General features: G+C 40.2%; 1 protein-coding gene across 1 annotated transcript; it reads right to left on the reverse strand.

The window, feature by feature from the left end:
- Window positions 1-22,874: 22,874 nt before the first annotated feature.
- LOC119523177 (cAMP-regulated phosphoprotein 19-like) lies at window positions 22,875-23,511 on the reverse strand. The gene has a single exon (XM_037821981.1). The coding sequence runs from the start codon at window positions 23,468-23,470 to the stop codon at window positions 23,132-23,134; it is 339 nt and encodes a 112-aa protein (XP_037677909.1). The 5' UTR covers window positions 23,471-23,511; the 3' UTR covers window positions 22,875-23,131.
- Between the last annotated feature and the right edge of the window lie 343 nt (window positions 23,512-23,854).

Here is a 23,854-nt window from a genome sequence, read left to right on the forward strand (position 1 = left end):
AGGTTAGAAGAGATCTGGTTAAAAGGAAGTGAAACCAGAGATAAGTGGGGAGATTGTAAGAGAGCCACAAAGCTGTTATAAACGGATTTACGTCTTCTGACACAGAAAAAAATGACAATCTGAGAGAACGTAGACAAATGCAGATAAAATTACCGAGCCATTGCCGGTAACTCTGAGGAGCTATGGGAAAGAGGAAAGCTCAAAGCCTGGAAAAGGGGAAATGTCCCAATCTCCCAAAAACTCTAACCTCAAACTGCAAATTCACTGAAAATTCTAGAATGAATTATTAAAGCAAGTCGTTTATGGGTACTTAGAAAGGGAAGAGGGGGTTGGCTAGCAGGTGGCATGAAATCAGTAAGTCATGCCAGCTGAGTCCATTTCCCCATGAATAGAGTTATCACACACCAGCAAATTAGGGGAGTTCTCCGGAGTTGAGACTCTACAAGTGGATTTTAATCAGGTTTTGACACAGTGTTTTACAAAAGAAGAAACATTTCCTGATAGGTTGGAGAATTACAGACTGGATAAAAACCAGTTGGGGAATTGTGTGCCTGTGTTGCAGAGAGCGCAGATGAATGTTAAACCACAAGGAGCTCTCTAGTAACAACAATAATAAAATAATAATAATAATGGTAGCAACGATAATAGTAATGATAATGATAATGATAACAGTAGCTGTTACTTATTGATCCCCTTATGTATCAATAAGACATTATTAGAAATGCTTTACCTGCATTAATCTATTTAGCCCTGACAGTTACTGCTTGAGGTAGGCACTATTATGACTGTTTTTACAAATGTGGAAAGTGGGGCTTAAAGAAATTAAGTCCTTTGTCTGAAGCCACATAGTCAATGACGGAGCTGGGACTTGAACTCAGAACTTGTACTCTTAACAAGCATGCTCAGTCCTACTGAGGACATGTATATTAGTTGGCAGATAGATTCAGGACCTGTATATAGAAATCCCACTCCAGGAACTAGCATTTTATTTCTTCTGTACTAGGTCATCTTTTGGGGATATGCTGCCCTTTCAGGGCCAACCCTTGGGACTTCATGCCAGCTATCACATTTGCCCACTGTAGGTCTTTTTCTTGCCTTCCATGGGAAGACAAGCCAAGGTGAGAAAAACCCAAACCATAAGATCAGAATCAACAGGCTCTCATGTGAATTTGTTCAGTGCCCTACCTCTGCAAGGAGACTTAATTTCTTAAAACTTATCTCTGATTGTGGAATGAAATGCTATGATCCCCTACTTAAGGGATGTGAGGCATTTGCCTGAAAGCAGAAGGATTTGGGGGTCTCTAAGTCCCCGAATTCCCACCAGAAAGGCCTGATCTTACTAGTGTCCAGGTGGGAATTATTTTTCCTCTGTCTCTTTTATCAGAGCTTCTTGGTTTTTAATGTGCCACGAATATCCTGGGGATCTGGTTAAAATGCAGATTCTAATCCTGAAGGTCCAAGGTGGGGCCCGAGGCTCTGCATTTCTAACAAGCTCCCAGGTGATGCCAATACCACCTGCCCATAGACCCCCACTTCAAGTAGCAAGATTCAACTTCACCCTTCAGAGCCCTGAACCTCTTAGCAGCTCAAAAATGCTTAGTAATCTGTAAACTCATCCTAACGTGTCTGTTATCTAAGAACATCAGTTGTTAGTTACTGGGCTGAAAGCACTGTGAAATATCAGGTGGACATCAGAAGGGGGCTTTTGGAAAAAGGATGCTTTATTTGCAACACAGGTTGAGATTTGACTCTCCTTCTGATTTTAGTCATCTGGGGGTTCAAAGATGACTGGGCGCATTTGAAGATTCAAAGCATTGCTATTACATAGATGCTTAATTCTCATGATAAAAATGGAAAGACAAGCGTGGCAGACATTCACTACTTACATGATGAGTCAGTGGTGAGGAAAACCCACACAGATGACTTCACCCAACACTGCTTGATCTATATTTACTACAGAATCCAGAGCTCCTTTCTGCCCAATACCATCTTAATCAGCTTTAGCTTGGGAAAGTAGAAGAAACAAAAAAGAACCTTTTATCAAGACCATCCTTTCCTCTTTATCATCCTGGAGGTTATGGGAAATAGCCTTACTTTTTAGCTAAAAATCTTTACAATATGAGGTCTAAGTTTGGTTCTTCAGATTTTTTTTTCCTTCTGAAAAGTTATAAATATTTCCATTGTTGGCACTTTGCACTATAATCTTTTTATCCCTTCTAAAAGTAGCCAGTCTACCTCTCTACCCCACTAGAGCAAGAAGAATTTAAAGGACCATGTAAACACGCTAAAGCCCACTAACACTGGAAATGAAAAGACAAAGTCAGGAGAAATATACGGAGATAATGCAAAGCACAAGGCCATTCCCCATTTTGAGATTTTTTTTTTTTTTTTTTTTTTTTTAGCCAACCCATTTTAGGGTGAGGTGAGGAGGGGAATTAAGAGTCTACAGCCAAAGATTAAGTTTGAAGCTCTCACTTGGTGATTTTCTTCAACTGTTGATTTTGACCTTTTATTTTTTAAAGGTAAAATTTATGAGTTGTGTGCCAAGATGATGATTGACATTTGCCTAGGTTTTTATCGACCTCACTGGCTTGTATTTCCTACAGCGGCCTTAATGAGTTCACATTTTAATGTTAATTACAACTTCAGGAAGTTAGCAACGTATAAAAGCAACAAAATGCAAGACATGGATGCACTAGTATACTGCTGGCAAGCTCTGTTATTTAATATCCTTTCACCCTTGTGAGGCCAGTTTCTGCTCTGGTGTAGAGATTTTTGTAAAAGGTCAGTTCTGATGCTGAAAGGGGACATTTAATCAAAAATAGTATGTAAAAAGAGAATGCAGAGATTATATCAAATAATAACCTTTATTCTCTCCAACATAAACCAACCATTACCGAGAATATTGAAATGCAAAGCTATTGTGTGTTGAGTCATGTTTAGAGAATTAATATGAGCTATAAAGTGGCTTTTATGCAGAATATTACAATGCAAATTCATTGTGTTATATTTAGAGAATACCATCTATGGCAAAAATAAACTTCTTATATTAAAGTTAGCAAATGCTCTTGTTTTGTTCAAGGCAATGCATCATTTCATTATTAATACTGTTGGTAAAACTGTCACTGAAATTTTTAATATATCTCATTTAAGATCAGCTACATTATGTTTTATTTTAGAAGAAAAACAGAAATAAAGGTGCTGTAAAAATTTTGCTTTTAATGATTAAAAAACCCAAGTGTTGTTAATGTAAAGCCATGCAATAATTATTCATTACATGTCTACTTTTCTACAATTTATTAGGAAATGCATGGTTAGTAATACAGAATGTACATCAAAATTAAAGGAGTAATCTTGATCTTGATAAGAAATAATAGACACCAGTGGGTATGTTGCCTTAGAAATTTTGGTATTTTGCAGGATGGCAGTTAGGTAATTCATACTTGAGTATGTTGTCATCTTCATGCAAAAGGTAGTCCATGGCAATACTTACCCATCCCTACCCCACAATGCCTAGGCTTTCTAAGCCACTTTGGCACCCATTCCTCCCTGGAGTTGACTCCCCAAGACCCATCCTGCCTCAACTTTTCCAATCAACCCTTCTTCCTTCATAAATTCACATTGGGTCTTTTCCCATCCAGATTCGGAGGCCCAATTGAATCCCGCATTAGCTGTAGTCATTAGCAACATGAGATTTGGTGGTCTGTCTGTTCTGAGTTCATCTCCTACCTCTGCCACAGGGATATTCACTTATATAACCACTTTAAGTGCAGTTATCAAGTTCAAGAAATTTAACCTTGTGTTCTAGTTTGCTAATGCTGCCGGAATGCAAAACATCAGAAATGGATCGGCTTTTATAAAGGGGGTTTATTTGGTTACAGAGTTACAATCTTAAGGCCATAAAGTGTCCAAGGTAAGTCATCAACAATTGGGTACCTTCACTGGAGGATGGCCAATGGTGTCTGGAAAACCTCTGTTAGCTGGGAAGGCATGTGGCTGGCGTCTGCTCCAAGTTCTGGTTTCAAAATGGCTTTCTCCCAGGACATTCCTCTCTAGGCTGCAGCTCTTCTTCAAAATATCACTCTCAGTTGTTCTTGGGGCCTTTGTCCTCTCTTAGCTTCTCCAGAGCAAGAGTCTCTTTCAACGGCCGTCTTCAAACTGTCTCTCATCTGCAGCTCCTCTCTCAGCTCCTGTGCATTCTTCAAGGTGTCCCTTTTGGCTGTAGCAAGCACGCTCCTGTCTGAGCTTACATAGTGCTCTAGCGAACTAATCAAAGCCCATGCCACACCTCCATGGAAATCATCCAATCAGAGTTATCACCTACAGTTGGGTGGATCGCATCTCCATGGAAACACTCAAAGAATTACAATCTAATCAACACTAATACATCTGCCCACACAAGATTGCATCAAAGATAACAGCGTTTTGGGGGACACAGTACATTCAAACTGGCACACCTTGATATAAAGTTTGCAGCCTATATTCAAATTTTTTCATTTGTCTATAATTATAATGAAAATTAATATGTCTATTTGGGTTTATCCTGTTTGGAGTTCATTAAGTGTCTTAGATGTGTATATATACATGTCTTTCATTAAATTTGGGAATTTTCCAGCCATTATTCCTTTGAATATACTCTCTGCTGCTTTCCCCCTTTCTTCTCCTTCTGGGACTCTCACAATGTGTATGTTGGTACACTTCATGGTGTCCCAGGGTTCCTCAGGCTCTGTTCACTTTTCTTCATTCTTTCTTCTTTCTCCTCCTCAGATTGAATGATTTCAATTGCCTTATCTAGAAGTTCTTTGATTCTTTCTTCTTCCAGTCCCAAACTGCTGTTGAACCTTTCTAGGGAATTTTTAATTTCTATTACTGTGGTCTTCATCTCTGTTTGGTTCCTTTACATATTTTCCATCTGTGTATTGACAGTCTGTGTAAATCTATTGTTTTCCTGGTTTTCTTTATTTCTTTGTCCATGTTTTCCTTTAGCTCTTTGAGTATCTTTAGGACCATTTAAAAAAAGTTTTTGTCTGGTATGTCCTAGATATTATCCTTCTCATGGGTGGTTTCTAATGTTTTAATCTTCTACTTTGCCTGGGCCATAATTTCCTGTTTTTTTTTTTTTGTTGTTTGTTTTTTTGTATGTTTTGTAATCCTTCATTGAAACATGGACATTTTGATATTTTAATGTATTATCACTGGAATTTAGACTCTGTGGCATCTGTTCCTTAAGCTTGTATCCTGCTAGTGTTATGACAGAGCTTTCCTTGAATTCCAGGAACTAACAAAAAAAAAAAAGAAGGAAAAAAGAAAACACTTTTCCCAGTTTTTGTAGATTGATGTATGCAAATGCTCTCCTTCAGGGTAATCCATACAATGTGTTTAAAGAATAGTTCCAGGCCAAAGCCTAGGGGCCTTCCTGATCCTTTCTGCACGTGTGTCTTGTTGTGGGCATAGACATGTGGTCCTAGGAATTCCGCTGTTTACACAGATATGAATATCCCCTCTTCCCTAGGAAATAGATTCCTCACGGTCCTGCACACTGCACTGCATGTCTCATAGCCAGCAATCCCTTGCCCCAGGCAGCCAGTTGACTGCTCTCCCACAGAGAGCAGTCCTATTTAGAAGGGGTTCACACTGACAGGAATTGATCAAAATTAACAATATGGTTTTTTGTGTATATAGCTCCAGCGAGCAACAAATAAAGAAAAAGGACACCTAAAAGCAGCAGGATCTCTTCTGTAGGAGAGCAATGTGAGCCACCTTCTATATACAGGGCAAGTTCTGGGATGGCAAGTTCCTCAGGCCATGATCAGACAGATTGAGCCAGACATATATGCTCCCAGTATGTACATGAGAGTTTGCTCCCTCCAGAACCAGGTCTGGGGATCCACAATAGGGGTGTGGGCTGGCTCTGCACCAAGCCAGTGTGGGGTGGGGAAGGGGTCAACCAGGGCACCTTGAGATCCTGCTGCTTTTAGGTGTCCTTTTTCTTTATTTGTTGCTCGCTGGAGCTATATACCCCAGAAAAACATAGTCTTAATCTTGATCAATTCCTGTGAGTGTGAACCCCTTATAAATAGGACATTTTGATAAGGTTACTTCAGTTAAAGCGTGGCCTGCTAAATCAGGATGGGTCTGAATCCTCCTACTGGAGTCCTTTATAAGCAAAATGAAATTCAAACACATAGAAAGTCACAGGAAGAAGCCAGAAGTCAATGGAATCCAGAGAAACAAGGACCAAGAGTTGCCAAGAGCCAGCCTCAGAACACCACAGTCTTCCGGGAGAAAGCATCACCTTGATGACACATTGATTTTGGACTTCTCCTAGCCTCAAAACTGTGAGCCAATAAATTCCCATTATTTAAGCCAAATCCATTGCATGGTATTTGTTTTAGCAGCCAGGAAACTAAAACACCCTGTTACTGCAATCCTTGAACTGTTTTCTGGAGCTTTGAGAAACATGTTTCTGCCAGTTCTTGCTGGTTGTTCAAAGCTTCTGTGGGAGGACAGAGCCCTGAAGCATCTCACTTTGCCATCTTGATTGGGGCTTGGCCTCTGCTCCCCTCTTTGTCATCTCCTGCTCTTCTTTTAACCTTATATTTTACTCTCTGGACATAGAGAACTACCTGCTAGTCCCATATTCGCACCTGCCTCTTTGTCTTCTGCTCATGCTGTTCCCTCCATCTAGAATATCAACTTGATGGTTCCCACTCATCCTTAGGAAGTAGCTCAAGGGTTACTTTCTCATGAAAGCATTTGCTGACTGTTTTAGGCTGGATTCTTCCAGAAAAAATTCTCTGTGGTAGATTGTTAAAAATTGTTTCCAATGAATCACACCTTCCTGTGTCCATGCCTCCCATTGCAATATGACTTGGTCACTTTTCCTATCAAGAGGTAGTCTATTTCTTCACCCTTTGAATCTGGGATGGCCTTGGGACTGCTTTGACCAATGGAATGTGGTAGAAATGATGTTCTATACTCTTAAGCCTAGGTGTTAAGAGAAATTGTGGCTTGTGCTCTTGCTCCCAGGACCCAAATACCATGTAAAAAAGTCCAGGTTATCTTGCTGGAGAAAGAGGCCATGTAGAGAAAGAGGTCATGCAGAAGAACAGGAGTGCCCTAGTCAACAGCAAGTGCCAAGGCCCAGACATGTGAGAGAGGCCATCTTGGAGCTACTACCTCCAGTTGGGACACCCCAGCTGATGCCACTTGGAGCACAGACAAGGCCATCCCTGCTGAGCCCTACACAAATTTCTGAGCCACAGATCATGAACAATAAAATAACTGCTTTTTTTTAAGCTATCATTTTATTTTGTTCATGATTTTGTGGGTCAGGAATGCAGGAAGGCTTAACTGAGTGGTTCATCTCTGTTTCTCATCCAAGATGGCTTCATCATTCACATGACTGGAATAGCTGTTTTTTAAATATATAAAAGTAGAGAGAATAGTAAATTGAACCCCCCATGTACCTCTCATCCAGATTAACAGTTATCAATTCATGGCTAATCTTGTTTCAAATAAACTTCAACCCACTTCTCTCCCTCTCATAATATTTTAAATGGCTGTTGTTTTGAGCCACTAGATTTGGGGTAATTTGTTACTCAGCAATAAATAACTGCAACATGCTAAGTTGCACGCAAGATTTAAGTGCAAGTAGTTTATTTGGGAGGGGATTTCAGAAAGCACTGACTGGGGAGTTGGGAAGTGAGACAATACAGAGTGTGTTCATGAGCAGGTTACCAATGGGAAACTGGGGCTCAGTCCTGCTGTGGGGGACTATGGACAACTGGCTTCAGGGTTGTCCCACCCATGGGTTGAGGAAGCTGAGATGTAAATCCACCAACTCCCTCTTGTCTGTTGTTGAGGGCTGTCACAGGGGCATTAGCTCTCTGGCATTTCTGGCCTACCCTACATGTAGGTGCAGATACAGAATCACAGGTGCTTGCAGTAAGAAGCCCCCACTGCATAAGAAGATTGGGTTCTCAGGAGTTAGTGTCTATACTAGCTAACACCCAGTGACATGCCTTTCTTCTGGGATCCTCCTTTGTTTGTTAATATAACACCCTATGCAGACCTCTATTATAGTATTTGTTATACCAACTGTATTCATTAATTTTCCCATCTGTGAGCTCTCCGCAGCAAGGACTGCATTGTATTAATCCTGGTATCCACTACAATCCAGCATAATACATGATGCACATCACATGTCAACAATACTACTGGAACGTATGTATTTGTCTCCTCACAACAACCCTATGACATAGGTGGTCAGGGCAGGTACAGGCCCACAATCTCTTATTCACAATTCCAAAACTAAAAGTGAAAATTTTTTTCTTAGATTTGTGCCAAAAATCATTTGGTGGCAAAACCAGCCTGAACTATCATGAGACTCATTTTGGCTTTACATAGTGTAAATGTTTATGTTTATGACACAGATATCTATGTTTTTGATTTATGGGTGCTGCCCAGATCCCATTGGGGTGTTCAGAGAAGACAGCATGTACCCCTTTCTAAAATCTAAAATCTTTGGAATTCTGTATTGCTATTTCCATTTTACAAAGACAGAAACCTGTTCAAGGTAATGGTTAGAAGGAGAACTAGTTTGAGAACCCACATTTGTCTGACTCCTGGGACAATGCTCATTTTTTAAAAATTCAGTTTTATTGAGATATATTCACATATCCTACAATCATCCACAGTGTACAATCAGTTGTTCACAGTACCATCATATAGTTGTGCATTCATCACCACAATTTCTAAACATTTTCATTGCTCCAAAAAAAGATAAGAATAAAAATAAAAGTACAAAAGAACACCCAAAACATTCCATCTCCCCATTCCACCCTATTTTTCATTTAATTTTTGTCCCCATTTTTCTACTCATCTGTGGGACAATGCTCATTTCATTCTACCATCCTGGAAATGGCAGGAAAACCGATGGCTGGAATAAGGTTACCTCTTGATTAGCCATAGAATCAACATCAACGGCCTAGTTTTGAATAGTTTGGACGGATTCTCTAACATTGTAGGCAGCACTTCCTGGGGCTTCTGCCCAGGCTGTAGCCCTATCTCTGAGAACTACCCATCATTCACAGCCTCAATGCCTGTGGAATGGGTGGGCCAAGCCTTCCTGTTAGTAGGATGTGACCATCTCTCCTTGGCCACAGGACCAGGAAGGGATCAGTTTGTCTCTTGGGGATCTGAATTGAGGCACGGTCAGTGTCAGACAATGAAGCTGGGAGTCATGTAAGCTGTAGTTAGACTGGCCATTCTCTGTCACATGCTCCCTAAGGCAGAAATAGCCAAGCCCTGGAGAGAGATTGGCAGCAGCATTTGCAGAGAAAAAAGCAGAGTGAAAGCCCACGCAACCTCAGAGAGTCGGAGAGAGCAACTTTGGAGAACGCTACCTTAGAAAGAGCAACCTTGAAGAAAGCAGCCTTCAGGCTTGTTCCAGGATCCTCCAGGCCTGGCTATACTTGTCACTGAGTCCTAAGAGAGACCCTCCTACCTCTTTTTCCTTGAGCTAATTTGAGTGTACTTGTGATTCTTACGGCAATATGTTCACCAACCAGGACAAATGCTGGAGGTCTCTGGGCAGGCCAGAGGGCCTTTGTTGGTGGCCTTTCTCTTCCACTAGAGGCTGAATCCCTTACTCTACTCTGGGGCTCCCAGTGGGTTGGGCCCAGGTTCTGGGAACTGAAAGGGCATTTGAATTCTCATGTGTTTCAGGGAGGGGGAGCTTTGTGCAGTTGGAGTTCCATATGCTTCTCTCTAAATTGGCTTTAGGATAGGGAGTGTGGGGAGAACCGTCTTTCTGAATAGGTGCCTATAACACTATTCAGTGTGATGGTCCACTATGTGAACAAATAATAGCAGGTTTGTTTCAGGGGTAGTCTTAAAATCCAGGATCACTCATTGGCATTGTTCTAATGAAAATCACCACACCCACGTGTAAATAATGTAACAGGAAGGAGGATGCTGCTTTGGGATGTGGTTTCTATAAAACTGACAGCCTAAGTTATTAACATTTTCAAAGTGAGATAAAAAAAAGATTACAAACTTCAGAACAATCTTGAAGGGTACTGAATATATTTTGTTATTTGTAACCAGGAAGATCCTCAGTTCTGATCCAAATGTGGATGTTCATTCTTAATTCTTGTGAATGATAGACAATAAATTAATTTTAAAACTTTCCCACAACATTCATCCATACAGTCAAACTCCAAGTAATTTATGGGGCCATCGTGTTGGAGACGGAGGCGTGAGCCACTGTTGTCTGAAGGTGCAGGGAAAAGAGATGTGCTTAGAGCATCTGTATACAGGATTTGGGGAAGGCAAGGAAATGGTTGGATTTAGGATCAATGTGGAAGTTACCAGTCAAGGTGGAAACAATTGTTTGAGGCCAAAGGAATGTTTTCCAGCAGAACTGCCTTTTCATTCCAAAGGCTGGGAATCCCAACCAGGGAGTCAAGTTGGGATGAGGGAACAACACATGCATGTTGTCTTAGTTTGGGTTCCCTCAGAAGCAGACCCTGAGACAAGGAATTGAGTGCCAGCAGTTTATGTGGGAGATGATCCCAGAAAACACTAGTGGGGGAGTAGGAAGTGAGAAATGGAGGGAAAGGAAGCCAATAAAGGGGGTATTATTGAGCAGGATACCACTATGGGCAACTGGGGTTCAATCTCTCTGGGGAACACTGGGAGACCATGTAGGCTATGTCTCATATTCTACCCAACAGGTGAGAGAGCTGGGGAATTTATCCACCAACTTCATCAGCTGCTTCTGGGTTTGTTTTAGGGGAAGGAGTGTTAGCTCCCTGCACACAGGCTGAGAGGGCTCCAGCAGTCAGAAAAAAGCCCCAGGCAGAGAGTTACAGGTACTTGTAGCTGAGAATCATTGAATCAGCATTCATAGGAAATGGTAAATTCCAAGGGGATATAGGCGGGTCTCTGATAGCATCTGCAACACTTTTACACATCATAGGTCAGAGATGAGACCAAAACCCAAGAGGACACCAATCTCAGAGAGAGCAGACCAAGAAAGTTCAGGCAAATGATCAGGAACCACAAGGATAATTCCTTATGAAAGATCAGGGCCTTCTATCTGTGTGTCCCTGGCCAACATCTGGCAGGGTTAGTGAGTGTGTGGATAGGGTCTAGAAACTGCTTCCAGAAACAAAGGACTGTCACTGAGACCAGCAAAGGCCAGGTGGCACGGTCAGACAGAGAAGGAAGGGTGGTGGGGTGAAGTGGGAGATGAGGATTTTGGATTTCAAAAAATGAGGACTTGAACCTTAAAAGGAGTGAATATAATGCAAACACTAATACTTTTCACTTAAATACTCCAAACTAGTCACCCCAATTACACTTCTTAAAACAAGGCATCAACTAGATGTGAGTTTTTCCATGAAGTATAGGTCAGATTTTTTTGTTGTAGAAGAGATATGAGGGTGGGGCTAATCGGTCACAATTCTATATTAAACGAGTCTGCTGAGCGAATCCTCACCGTGGCTCTTGCTGAGTGTCACTGTTCCTGGAGCAAGCGTGAGCTGTCACAAAGGGAAAATAACTGGGTTGTGTCAGCATCTTGGGGATGGCTGCCATTTTCCCCAGGATGTCTAATGCTTTTTTCCTCAAGGGATCTTGATAATGGCATAATTTTCAGCACACACTGTTTAATGGAAGGCCTTTTGGAGGGTTTTGTGCAATAGAAAAGCTTGACTTGATGGTTCAGCCCATACACTGGGATTTTTCCAAATGTGGGGCAATAGTACTATTAAAACCAGTGAATAAAACAAGGAAGGATGCTGCCTGTGATAACACAGAGAATGCAATAACACAGTCCTATTAGAGTCAAATAAGATAAAAATATTAGAGTGGGTCCATCTGGAAGCCCTTCATTCTGGGAACAGGAAGAACCTAACTACTAGGATTTTACAAATAATCCCTTTAAATAGGATTTCCCTCACTGTAGCAGATTCTGTTCTCATCAAATGCAAAAATCCTTTAGACCTCATTTTCTATTTGACCGTTCTGTTTCCATCACTTATTGGAATGGGGTCTCCCCCGTTTCATTCCTAATTGGTATATTACCACTGACATTTGTCTTATTCCAAACAGACAAGAATAAGGTACTGGAGTTTTCCGAATGATGATGCAGTAACTCATCATAATTAAAAGTCGGAATTCCAGGCATCTATGCTGGGCTTATAAGAGATAAGAGCTTCCAAATGACATGATTTTATTTGGCTGAAAACCTTTTTTTTTTTTTCCTTTCCTTTAGTATTGCCTATTCTCTTCCCGAGGCACAGGGAAACAAGCCTGCATCTATTTATGCAAATTGTCTGAGTTCTTCCCAACCATGTCCAGCTTATTTTGAGCCCTTTCCTCCTCTACTTTCACCACTGGATACTTATAGGAATGCCTGGGTTTAGCCCATCCACATAGGATCTCTCCTCCTTACCTGGCCATAAATGTGTGGTAGGACCCCTAAGACATCCCTTTACATATCTGTTAGCTTAGTCATTGTCTCACAAGGCCACAGATGATTCCTTGGAGTTTTGTTTCTTTTTCTTAACGTTAAATAATGTATTCTTTCTCCAAAGATCTTAGTCACCTACTCATTACTTGTTTCCAGGGCTTCACTCAGATGTTACATCAATTTCTCTAAGAAATTCTCTTATTATTTTCTTTGGCCAAGAAATATAACCAGTAATTCAGGCAAAATCAATCACTCTGAAGACAATGAGAATATTATGTGGTTCCCTCCCATCCATTCTGAAGGTTTGACATTGTTGGAGTTTGCAGTTACTAAAACGGACTCTATGAGGTCTTGTTACTTCATCTGCCCTCTGCCTCCCTCTCCAGTCTGATCTATTGCTACAGTTGCCTTTGCTCTCTATTCTCCAGCTTACTGAACCATCTTCTGTTTCCTGAACTTGCCAAAGCCTCTGTAAACAATAGAATCCACTTAGACTAGTTAGGATAATGCAAGCTGCTGTAATAGCACACTCTCAAGTCTCTACGGCTTAACACAATGGAAATCTATATATCACTCCCATGAAGCGAAAATGGGTATTCTTGATTTGTACACCACCTTCCAAGTGGTCATTCAGGACCCAAGCGCCTTCTTGTGGCTTTGTGCTTCTCTAGGGCCTCAGTGTTCTTTGCAGCCTGCTGGCAGAGGCAAAAGAGGCTTCAGGTTGATGCCTGTGAGGTTTTTATGGGCTGGACCTGGAGGTGGTACATCATTTCCACTCATGTTCCTTGCCAGAACTGACACATGGCAATATTCAACTGCAAGGGAGGCTGGGAAATGTAGTCCTGTTCTCTGCCAAAAAGAAGAGGTTTGGTGGGCAACTAGCCAGGCTCCACTCTGGCTGGTTTAGGCCCAAGATAAATTTATTAAAGAGTATTTGGTGGCTCAGAGAACACTGGGAGGGCCAGAGAATCAGGCTTGGAGGCTATCCAGCTAGGAACAACACCCAAGTTACAGCACTGGACTGCTCCAGTAGAGATCTTACTATCTTACTGCTGCCATGGGGCACAGTCACCATAGCCTCATATTGCGCATGCACTGGTGGGATGTCATGTCCAACACCACTCAATGTCTTTCTGTCAACCTCTGTCACCATCACCTGAATGATTCTGTGTCATGCCTGCTTTCTCATCTTGCTGTCTTCTGAATCAAAGTCTCATGTGGGTGTATCTGATTGGTGGAACTTAGGGCAAATACCTGTGCCCAAGCTGCAAGAGAGGCTGAGAAAGCAATGTGGGTTTCTATTTCTGGCAGGTGAATATGGGAAATCTCCCCAAGCACGAGTCATGAGTAAATTGTTCGAAAGATGTTGGGCAGACCAAATGTCCACTACTACCATAGTTTGGGTTCCCTGAAAAGTAGACCCTGTGATGAGGACTTGGGAGTAGGTAGCTTATTTGGGAGGTGATCCCAGGAAGCAGGGACGTGGGAGCAGTGTAAGTGAGATAGAGAAGCAGGAAGAACCAATGAAATACACCTTATTGCACTGGTTGTCCCTGTGAGTAACAGGGGCTCAATGCCTCTGGGGGCCCTTTGAAGAACTGTTTAGAATGCACCTCAGAAATGTTTCCCCAGTGTTGGCGGAAGCTGGAGTGTCTATCTGTTCTCATTGTCCATTGGTTGAGGGTTTCCTTTAGGGCATTAACTGCATCTGCCTACTCTAACTGCACCTCTGGACTGACCTACATGAGGGAAAAGCCTTGGAAAAAGTCCTGAGGCCAGGAAAACAACAACAACAACAAATCAGAGAGACATGGAGGGCCATGAGGTAGGATGCCTGTAGCAGGCATGGTAAGCATCCACATAGTGAAAGCTGAAATCAGAAGGGGTATGGTGCCGAGCATAAAAAGCATCTGCCATAACTACCTTCTCCTGGCCTCTGGGTATTTGCGTATTGCTGCCTGCTGTGTGCTGGACTCTGGACCAGGCACGGGGGGATACACAATAAAGACCAAAATGGCATAGTCCTAGCACTCATGAGACTTGGAGCCCAGTGGGGAAAAGAGATGATAAAAAAAATATGTAACCACATAATTAATAACAAATCATGGTATTACCATAAAGAGAACTGAGTGCTTTTGGGAGTTCCAGTGAGGGAGACCTTCTTTAGGAAGTGACATTTACACAAGACTTGAAGGGTGGGGATTAACTAGCTAAAGAATCTTCTAGGTGACCGAATGAAGGTTAAGTATTGTGGGAACAAAGTGAGTGATGAGAGAGTGGGGCAAGATGTTATGGATGGGACACACTGTGAAGGGCTTCATAGGAAATGTACAGTCTCAATCAGGAGAGTGACCTATCTGATTTTGCTTTAAGGAAGATTCTTCTGCTGGAATGGAAGCAAGAGTGTAGAAGTAGAGGTGAGTTAGGTGCTAATTGCAATCATCCATGTGAGAGATGATGGTCATGTGGGTCCAAATGGTGGCAATGGAAATGGAGAAGAGTGAATACATATCTTGGAAATTGGCTGGGCATGACTTGGTGATGGATTGGATTGGGAGGGGAATGGAGGTGCTTGGTGGTAAGGGAGAGAGATCTATCAGTCATGGATGACTCCCAGACTTTTAGCTTGAGCCAGAGGCCAGCTACTAAAATGGGAAAGTTTGGAATTAGACCAGATTTGGAAGGGAAGATGAAAACTTCCTTTTGGGACATGCCACGAACTGCTTGGCACTTAGGATGACAAGAGAAACAGCAAGGTCTTTGGAGGGGACTATCAAAGAAATTGATACTTTCAAGGTAATGTGTTAAGAGCTAACAGAGAGAAATGCACGTGAACATCTGGCAGCAGAGAGAACAGGCCCCTAGCCCAACTTGGTGTTCAGAGATGGCTTCCTGGGTCATTTGGTTTCTGAGCTGAGTCTTGGAGGATGCATTATAGTTGTTCAGGTGAGGGTGGGGAGGATATGCCAGGGTAGCATGTTTGGATCCCCAACACTTTACACGCATTATTGTGATAGCCTCCCAACTTGTCTATTTGGCATTCTACCTTCCAATCCATTCTACACATTATTAGCTGATAAGAGCACACCAGTAGTCATTCTAGCCCTCTGCTCAGAAACTTCCAAAGTCCATGCCTGACATTCAAAACCCTCTTTGACCTGGCCCCAGAGAACTTTCTAGCCTTCTCTCCTGTGGACACTATGTGAAGGCACAGCATGGTGCTCCCAGAAATTGGGAGCAAAAAAGAAAGGCAGTGGTGTTGCTGAAGTCTGGTCAAAAGGCTGGTGTCAAGAAGGTGTGCTACAGATATATAAGAAACATAAGACCATGTTTATTCTCTAGAAGAAGAAAAAATAACTCTGGATGATTTAAGGAACAAAAGGTTTAATGAAAAGGTTTTGGGTAGTTTACAAAGTATCTCCAGGAAGGCTGGAACCTAGCTCAGACATTGGCTTATGCAGCCAAAACTTAGCCAAAAATCACACCTTAATGTGGCCCTCCTCCTACTTCCTCCAGATGCCATAGCTTGTATCACCACACCAGTGACACTGGACAGTCAGAGAATGCTGTCACCTCTGCCCTGGAGTCTGGATGTGGTTCACTGCTACCAGAAGGCAGGACTGCCACCAAAAGGGATTCTCCATGGTCCCTGCTTCTTTGTTTTTGCTAGTTCCCAATTCCAAGTCTGGGAAGGGTGCATGCAATTGTTGGAGTGGTCTCAGACTGCCAAGGAATGCGAAATAATAAGGGTAATAAGACATTATCAACCTTGAGGCTTTTTCCCATTGCCAAACTTACGGCTTTCAAAAAATAAATTGCATCACTTGGTGTACATAATAGCAGATGATCTCCAAGGTCCTTTTTGCCTCTGAGACTCTATAATCTGCTCATTTTCTAGAGCCATTTTTTTTTTTTCAGTGGGGGATTTATTCTCCAGGGCAAGGCTATTACAAAAAATATGGACATCTTTCTTGGTTCATTTACTTCTCAATTTTATGCTACCAATTTTTGTTTCAGCTAGAATGGTAGGGCAGAATCTACATTTTTTCAGAGCAGCAGACTGCATTAACTTAATGTCTCAGTATTACAAGACAGCCAAAGGGCTGTGTTAGAGATATTTAGTTGTTTTTACTCCCATAATTATGCTGATTTTAGCAAGATGAGTATGATTTCCCAGGCACCCCATTACAGTTGGGAATATGAAACTGCCTTTCAAAATTGCTGAAAGCACCTCAGTGTATCTGCAGTATGATAATAACAATCCTAGCTTGACATAAATGCTAGTTTTATGGCCACAAACTCTGTAAAAAGTGTATTTTAGCCTGAAGAAAATGCCAGTGTTCAAATAGTTTTGACTTTATTTTGTTTCTCTTGGTCTGTAATAATCATGTTTAATTTTGACACATTTAATCAGACATCTTGAAACCCTAAATGCTCTGTTACAGTAAAAGATCTTGGAGCAGAACTAAAATGTCAATAATTTGTTGAAGATTGCATAATGTGCTGGGGAAATTTTAGTCCTGTACACATTGTCACCTAATTATATAAAAATGTAAAAATTACTAGTCACATTTCTATTAGATCACCACTGGAGGGTAAAGTAATATAATTATGAAATCTCTAAATTTGGTAAGGATTGTGAATGTTCATCTTGTCAAGTGTTTCCTTGAATTATTATTCTTGAATTATTATTAGGTTTTCTGTGAACAAAAGGGTGATTCTGAGGTCAGAGAAGTATAGGGAATATTATATTTTCTATTTCTCTTGTGGAGATTCATAATGCATGTTAGGACTTTAAAGGCACTGAGAAGTCCTGCAGTAAAGAAACCTGTCTAACTTTGTAGCATGCTTCTTAAATTTGACCATGAACCTTGTCTTTTGTTTGTTTTCACAAAACCTATTGACATAATGAGGTAACTAAGGATTCCATATAATTTGGGAAGTACAAATCTATCATAGCCTCCTACCCCATTCATAACACCCTTGCCAGACAGATGGTCACCAGGATTTGTTTGATGGCTATATTAGCAAATTCAAAGAGAGCATTAAAAAAATAGTCCTTGGTGCTGGGAAACCTGGATATCCACAAGCAAAAGAATAAAAGTGGACCCCCACCTCACACCATATTTAAATATTAACTCAAAATGGATCAAAGGCCTAATGTAAGAGCTAAAACTATAAAACTCCTTGAAGAAAACACAGGAGAACATCTTCAGGACCTTGTATTAGGCAATGGTTCTTAGACTTTACACCAAAAGCATGACCTACAAAAGAAAAACTAGATAATGGGACTTCATCAGAATTAAAAACTTTTGTGCAAAGGACAATATCCAAAAAGGGAAAAGACAGCCTACAGAATGGGAGAAGATATCCAGAAACCATATATCTGATAAAGGTTTAAAATCCAGAATATATAAAGAACTCCTACAACTCAATAATAAAGAGACAAACAACCCAATTAAAAAATGGGCAAAGGATCTGCATAGACATCTTCCCAAAGAAGATACACAAATGGCCAATAAACACATCAAAAGATGTGCAACATTGTTAGCCATTAGGGAAATGCAAATCAAAACCACAATGAGACACCACTTCACACCCACTAGAATGGCTACTATTCAGAAAAAAAATGGAAAATAACATGTGCTGATGAGGATGTGGAGAAATTGAAATCCTTGTGCATTGTTGATAGGAACGTAAAATGGTGCAGCTGCTGTGAAAAACAGTTTGGCATTTCCTCAGAAAGTTAAGTATAGAATTATCATATGACCCGGCATTTCTACTTCTTGGTATATACCCAAAAGAATTGAAAGCAGAGACTCAAACAGATATTTGCACACCAATGTTCATAGTGGCATTATTCACAATTGCCAAAAAATGGAAGCAACCCAAGTGTCCATCAACAGAAGAATGGATAAGCAAAATGTGGTCTATCCATGCAATGGAATATTATTCAGTTGTGAAAAGAAATGAAGTTCTAAAACATGTGACAACATGGATGAACCTTGAAGACATTGTGTTGAGTGAAATAAGCCAGACAGAAAAGGACAAACATTGTATGATCTCACTGACATGAAACAATTAGAATATGCAAATTCATAGTCAGACATTAAAATGCAGATGACCCGGGGCTGGTTGGTGAGGGGGCATGGGGAGTTAATGCTTAATCCCTACCGAGTTTCTCTTTGGGGTGATGGAAAATTTTGCTAATCGATGGTGGTAATGGTAGCAAAGCATTGTGAATGTATTTAACGCCATTGAATTGTATACTTGAAAGGGGTTAAATGGTTTATTTTAGGTTGTCTATATGCTACCAGAATAAAAAATAGACCTTGATACTGGGGTGAACAACACAGTGACTCTCATTATTCCATTGGGATCTTCAAAGACAGAACTCACCCTAAACTATTAAGTCAAAAAGGAATAATTTGATGAGCCAAAACATAAAACTGACAATTTTATCAGTGTAACTTTCTTCAAACTATCTTGAAGTCAGACATTATTTTTTAGAAAGACAGTCTAGAGAAATTCTTAAGTATTGAGTACTGTCTTCAAGGTGTCATCTCATATTATTTTTTTTCCATTTTACTTTCTTTTGGTATTTACTACTGCACTGCACTTATAGTTGCTGCACATTAGTAATGTGTTACAATTTTGTGCTTCTAGTGCCCAAACAGAAGCTTTCCATGGAAGTTGAATGGTATTTTCACATATTTGTAATCAAAGAGTGATGCTCGTCCTCACCTACGATATTTGTTTTTTTTTTTTTTTGAGTAGAAATTAGGTAGATCAATTTTACTATTATTTTTTTTTATATTTCACAAGTATAATTTTGGAAGGGCTATTTGACAAATTTCAGCATAAACTCCAAACTTTATAGATGGGTTCAACAAAAAAGCCATTTATTCTTGGCCCTTTTACTATAGGCGAAGTGTCATATTGCATCACAAATGACAGAGATGAAGTAACAGATTTAGGGGCACGATATTAAAGAAATGTTTTCTTCCATCTTCTCTTTAGCTGATAAATAACATAATACAAACATACATTAATGGCTACCACAACTACCAGTAAATCAATTTGCAGGATAAAAATCCACAGCCTGTCTATTTAAAATGCTTAAACTAATAAAATAGTATAAAAATCAGTGGTTTTATCCGTAGGTTAACAATTCCAGAGTCAGATTTCTTTGATTGCAATTTTACAAGGTGTATTGGGGAATTGGGAGAATAAGAGAGATAGGGGAAGACTGGCAGTGCATGCTGAGTTGCAGAGTTGGGACAGTGGTTCAAATTATTCATTTTCCAGATTAGGACAGTGTTTTGTGGTGTACTGGAAAGGATATTAAGGATCAATAATTCATCAGCCCTAAATACCACTTAATGAGTGCTATCAGTGGGCTTAAGGAATACGCAGGGATGGGGTAAGGCGAAACAAAGTGAAAGAAGGAAAATGAAAAATGGACGAAATGTTTCAATGTTGCGGAATGTGAAAAGGCCATCAGAGAAACTACTTTAGTTGCCACCCAGAAGTGCTCTTCCTGTCCCTGGATTAACAAACACCAAGTTTAGAGCACAATTTGAGTAGGCATTACACTTTAGCTTTGATAAAACTTCACTAATGTGGGCTGAGAAAGAATACATGTCTGATTTAGAAAAAAGTATCAATGAATATTCAGAGGTATAGCTTTGTTACATCATGTAAGAGCAATAATGCCAACTATTGGAGTAATAACAAGCAGAGGTCCTGCCAGGCCTGTCTTGAAGAAAGTTAAGATGTATTTTTAGGTAAGTAGCAGCAGAATATTGAACAACTTGTAAAGAGACCACAAACATGCTCCTTCCAATTCATCAAAACAATCCAATAACCCTTACTCTCTCAATTTGCCAAGAACTATAATTGTCCTAGTCAGATGTAGCTTTCAAAAATGAAATGTTTCTCAAATTAGGGGCTACTGGGACATGAAATAAACAGGTCATTTATTTCAGACCTTAGCCAGTTTTCATAAAGTATTCATCTCCAACTTCAGATCACTCCAACATTTACTTATAATAAACAGGACAATGATTAAAATTAGCCATTTCCCACAACTCTGAAATCATATGAATGGACAATTAAGCTCATCTAGTCAATATGTTCATCACGCAATAGTAAAACAGCCTAGAAGTATGTCTTCAATAAACTGAGGTTTGAGACAGAACAAAAAATAGAAAAATTAAAAACCTCTCTCTGCTAAGCACCAACAATGGAAGCTAAGCAATTTCACCTAGGAATCCTTAGTGACAGGTCTTTCCCAATGGAAAATCCTGAGATCTGAAGTACTGCGACTTTTCAGAAGGCAGGTTGGTTTAATGAGAAAATTTGACCTTTAATAAAGAGATAATCAACAATATTTTATTTTGGGCACTTACTCAGCATTTCACAGATCCTCAACAAGTTTTGAGGTAGGTTAAATATTAGCATTGTATTTTACAAACTAAAACTCAGGCAGAGGTTATATCATCTGTCCCAAACCACAGCAGGAGTCCTATCATGATCAGGAATAACATGGTCCCCCTGTTCTTTCAGATTAATCATCTCACATGTGTGAATTGAATGGTGATAGCTTCCAAAAATCCATAAAAAAACAAGACTAGATATTACAGAAATTCTACTTTGGAATATCACATAATTCTTAAATTGATTCTACAATGATTATATATATTTTAGAATAATCTACCTGCTCCCATTATAAATATATATATTACTGATCCTTAAAACTACAAATAAGCACGTTACTGATTTTGTTTTGTTCTGTTCTGCTTTGGGGAGTGGCGAAGCAGGAAGACAATCAGTGAGCTTTCCTCAGAGCGCTAGGCAGCCTTTAAATGCGGGTGCTATGCTCAAGGCACCATCTATTATGATTTGGGGTCATAGGAAGCAGGTATACAAATGGATCCAAGATCCAGAAAGGATGCCTGAATCCAAAAGAGAGGAGACTCTGTGCAAGTTAAGGATGAGAAGAAAAATAGTATCCTTTCAGGCTACTGATGCTCATTATCATGCTACAGCATTACAACATATGGGAAGAGTTCTTCAAAGAGTGGTAAATATGTCCCAATTAAATTCTTACTAACTAGATCAACCACAAGTAACAGTAAATCAGTAATTTTCTTAAAGTGACAGCTATAGAAGCAAAATATCTAATTAAATATTTTAATGTGTGTATCTTCTACCTATCAGATAAATTACTCTAATTATAGCAAGCCTAATTCACTTAGCTTATCCTGACATAGGTTCCTGGGTCAGTCTTCTCAAGCATTTGTTGCATCATAAAGTTCCTTTTATTTAAGCAATGATCAAATATTAATAATATAGGATTAAGAGTGGTTAATTAACAACTGAGAAATTATAAGGAAAACACTATTAGCATTAAATACAGCATTCAGCAGAGCAAATTTAAAGAGTTAGAACATAGATGCTATGCTTCTAAATAGACCAAACAGCCCAACTCCATTTGAGTCAAAGAAGAAAAAAGGGAGGGGTGAAGGGCAAGGGACAGAGTATTGAAGCCATTCTAGCGCCCCCAAAGTTGACTGTGGAAGTAAAAAGTTTCTATGTTAAAAAAGTTTATATAAATTACATGAATTGCAATTTTCATAAAAGTCAGAATGAAATGTTCTGCATAGGACAAAAGATATGCCTAAGCAACATATCATATTTGCACAAGGCCACTGAATGTCACGGATATTAGTAACAAATGAAAAAGGCTTAAAGTCTATGGCAGACTGAGTAAAGATTTCAATTTTGTTCTGTAAGTCCCAGATTGTAAACTATTCTTACTATACAAAAGCTCTAATGACATACAGAGTTTTGTGTAGGAACTCTTGTGCTTATAGTTGGCACATCTATTTTTTAAAGTGTGAAATTAATACAGACATTTGTGAGAGGTTGTGCAAAACTATTGTATTTACAAAAATGGCACAAAAGTGAATTCAACAGTCAATGCACATGCACACGTCATTCACATCGTCAACAAAAAGTATTCTAAACACTACAGAACTAAGAATACTAGCTTCAACAGCAGCTGTTAAGCACTAGAGTCACATAAGTTACACCAGAATGGGCAAATATTGCCCAAGTAAAATTCTATTGTTAAAGGTGAAACAGGTTTAAGGCCATTCAAGTTCAAGCACAGAGCCCCATCTATTCGTTTGTGTCTGAAATACGTAACACCTTTATCCCAACTTGTGGTCTTAAACTTCTGTTTTACAACATCCCAAAGAAATCAATACAATAGAGGTTATATTAAATAAGAGTAACATACAAAGCTATAATTAAGATGAAGTAAGGAAAATCCAAAACATTAAAATTTTTAAAACTTGTTACTTGTTGGAACCAGCACTACATTAGGAGTTAGGTAATATATATAATTATTTTCAAGTAGATTACCTTATGTTGTTCTAACATGTCCCTTTCATCAGTGCACTGTTAAACTAATCAAAACTCTACACATATATATCCCCTTACAATAGCAGCACACACTACCACTACCTGCAAAGCTGTCAGTCTCAAATGACTCAGTGAATGAAAGGAAACAAAATGCCGAGAAGTAACATATTAAGGAGAAATATTGGGAGTTAGAAGATTCATGCAGTTCAGTGCTTTTAATCAGCCAGCCAGCTTGCTAGCAACAAGGGATGGTTTCCGTTGAGGAAGGTCCTGTGGAGTGGGAATGTGGTCAGCAGTGACCTCCGTCTTATCCGGGGCTGCAGCAGGAAGTTGCTTGCTCTTCATTTTCGCTTTAGCCATGTTGTAATCCCCAGAATCAAAATATTTTTGCCCTTTCTGTAACTGTTTTCTTAAGAAATCTGAACCTCCAGGCTTTTGTCCCAGATGAGGATACCTTGCTTTTAATTTTGCTTCTTCAGCTTTCTCTGGACTAGTCACTTTATCTTCCATTTCCTTCTGCTCCTCCGCGGAGGCTGCCTCGGGGATTTCCGCGGACATAGCGCTCGCTCTGCAGATGAGACGCCCAGAAAAGATGCGATTACGGGATGGCCGAGGCTGCCGGGCCGCCGCCTGTCCCCGCTCCCCGAGTGCCCGCCTGGGCCGCCGCTGCCCGCGAAAATCTCACCTACGATATTTGAAAATGGAAGGTGTGATGTCTCGAGGCCAAACCCTCTCCCCAGTTCAGGGATATGGCTCAGGCCCGGCCAATCAATGCAATCCTTCCCCCGACCACAATGACTGATTCGGGGATGGGCACATGACTTAGCATAAACCAGTGAGACTCAATTCTGGAATTCTGGGTTGGGAGACAAGTCTCCACAGGTCTCTTACACCCTTTATTGTAGACTATCTGTCCAAGGATGTTTATGTAGCTAACAGCCA

Source organism: Choloepus didactylus, chromosome X (genome assembly GCF_015220235.1).
Source record: "Choloepus didactylus isolate mChoDid1 chromosome X, mChoDid1.pri, whole genome shotgun sequence".
NCBI lineage: Eukaryota > Metazoa > Chordata > Mammalia > Pilosa > Megalonychidae > Choloepus > Choloepus didactylus.

Bases quoted from the DNA above. Each gene is read 5' to 3' on its own strand.
- LOC119523177 (XM_037821981.1), bottom strand. From the start codon at position 23,470: ATGTCCGCGGAAATCCCCGAGGCAGCCTCCGCGGAGGAGCAGAAGGAA.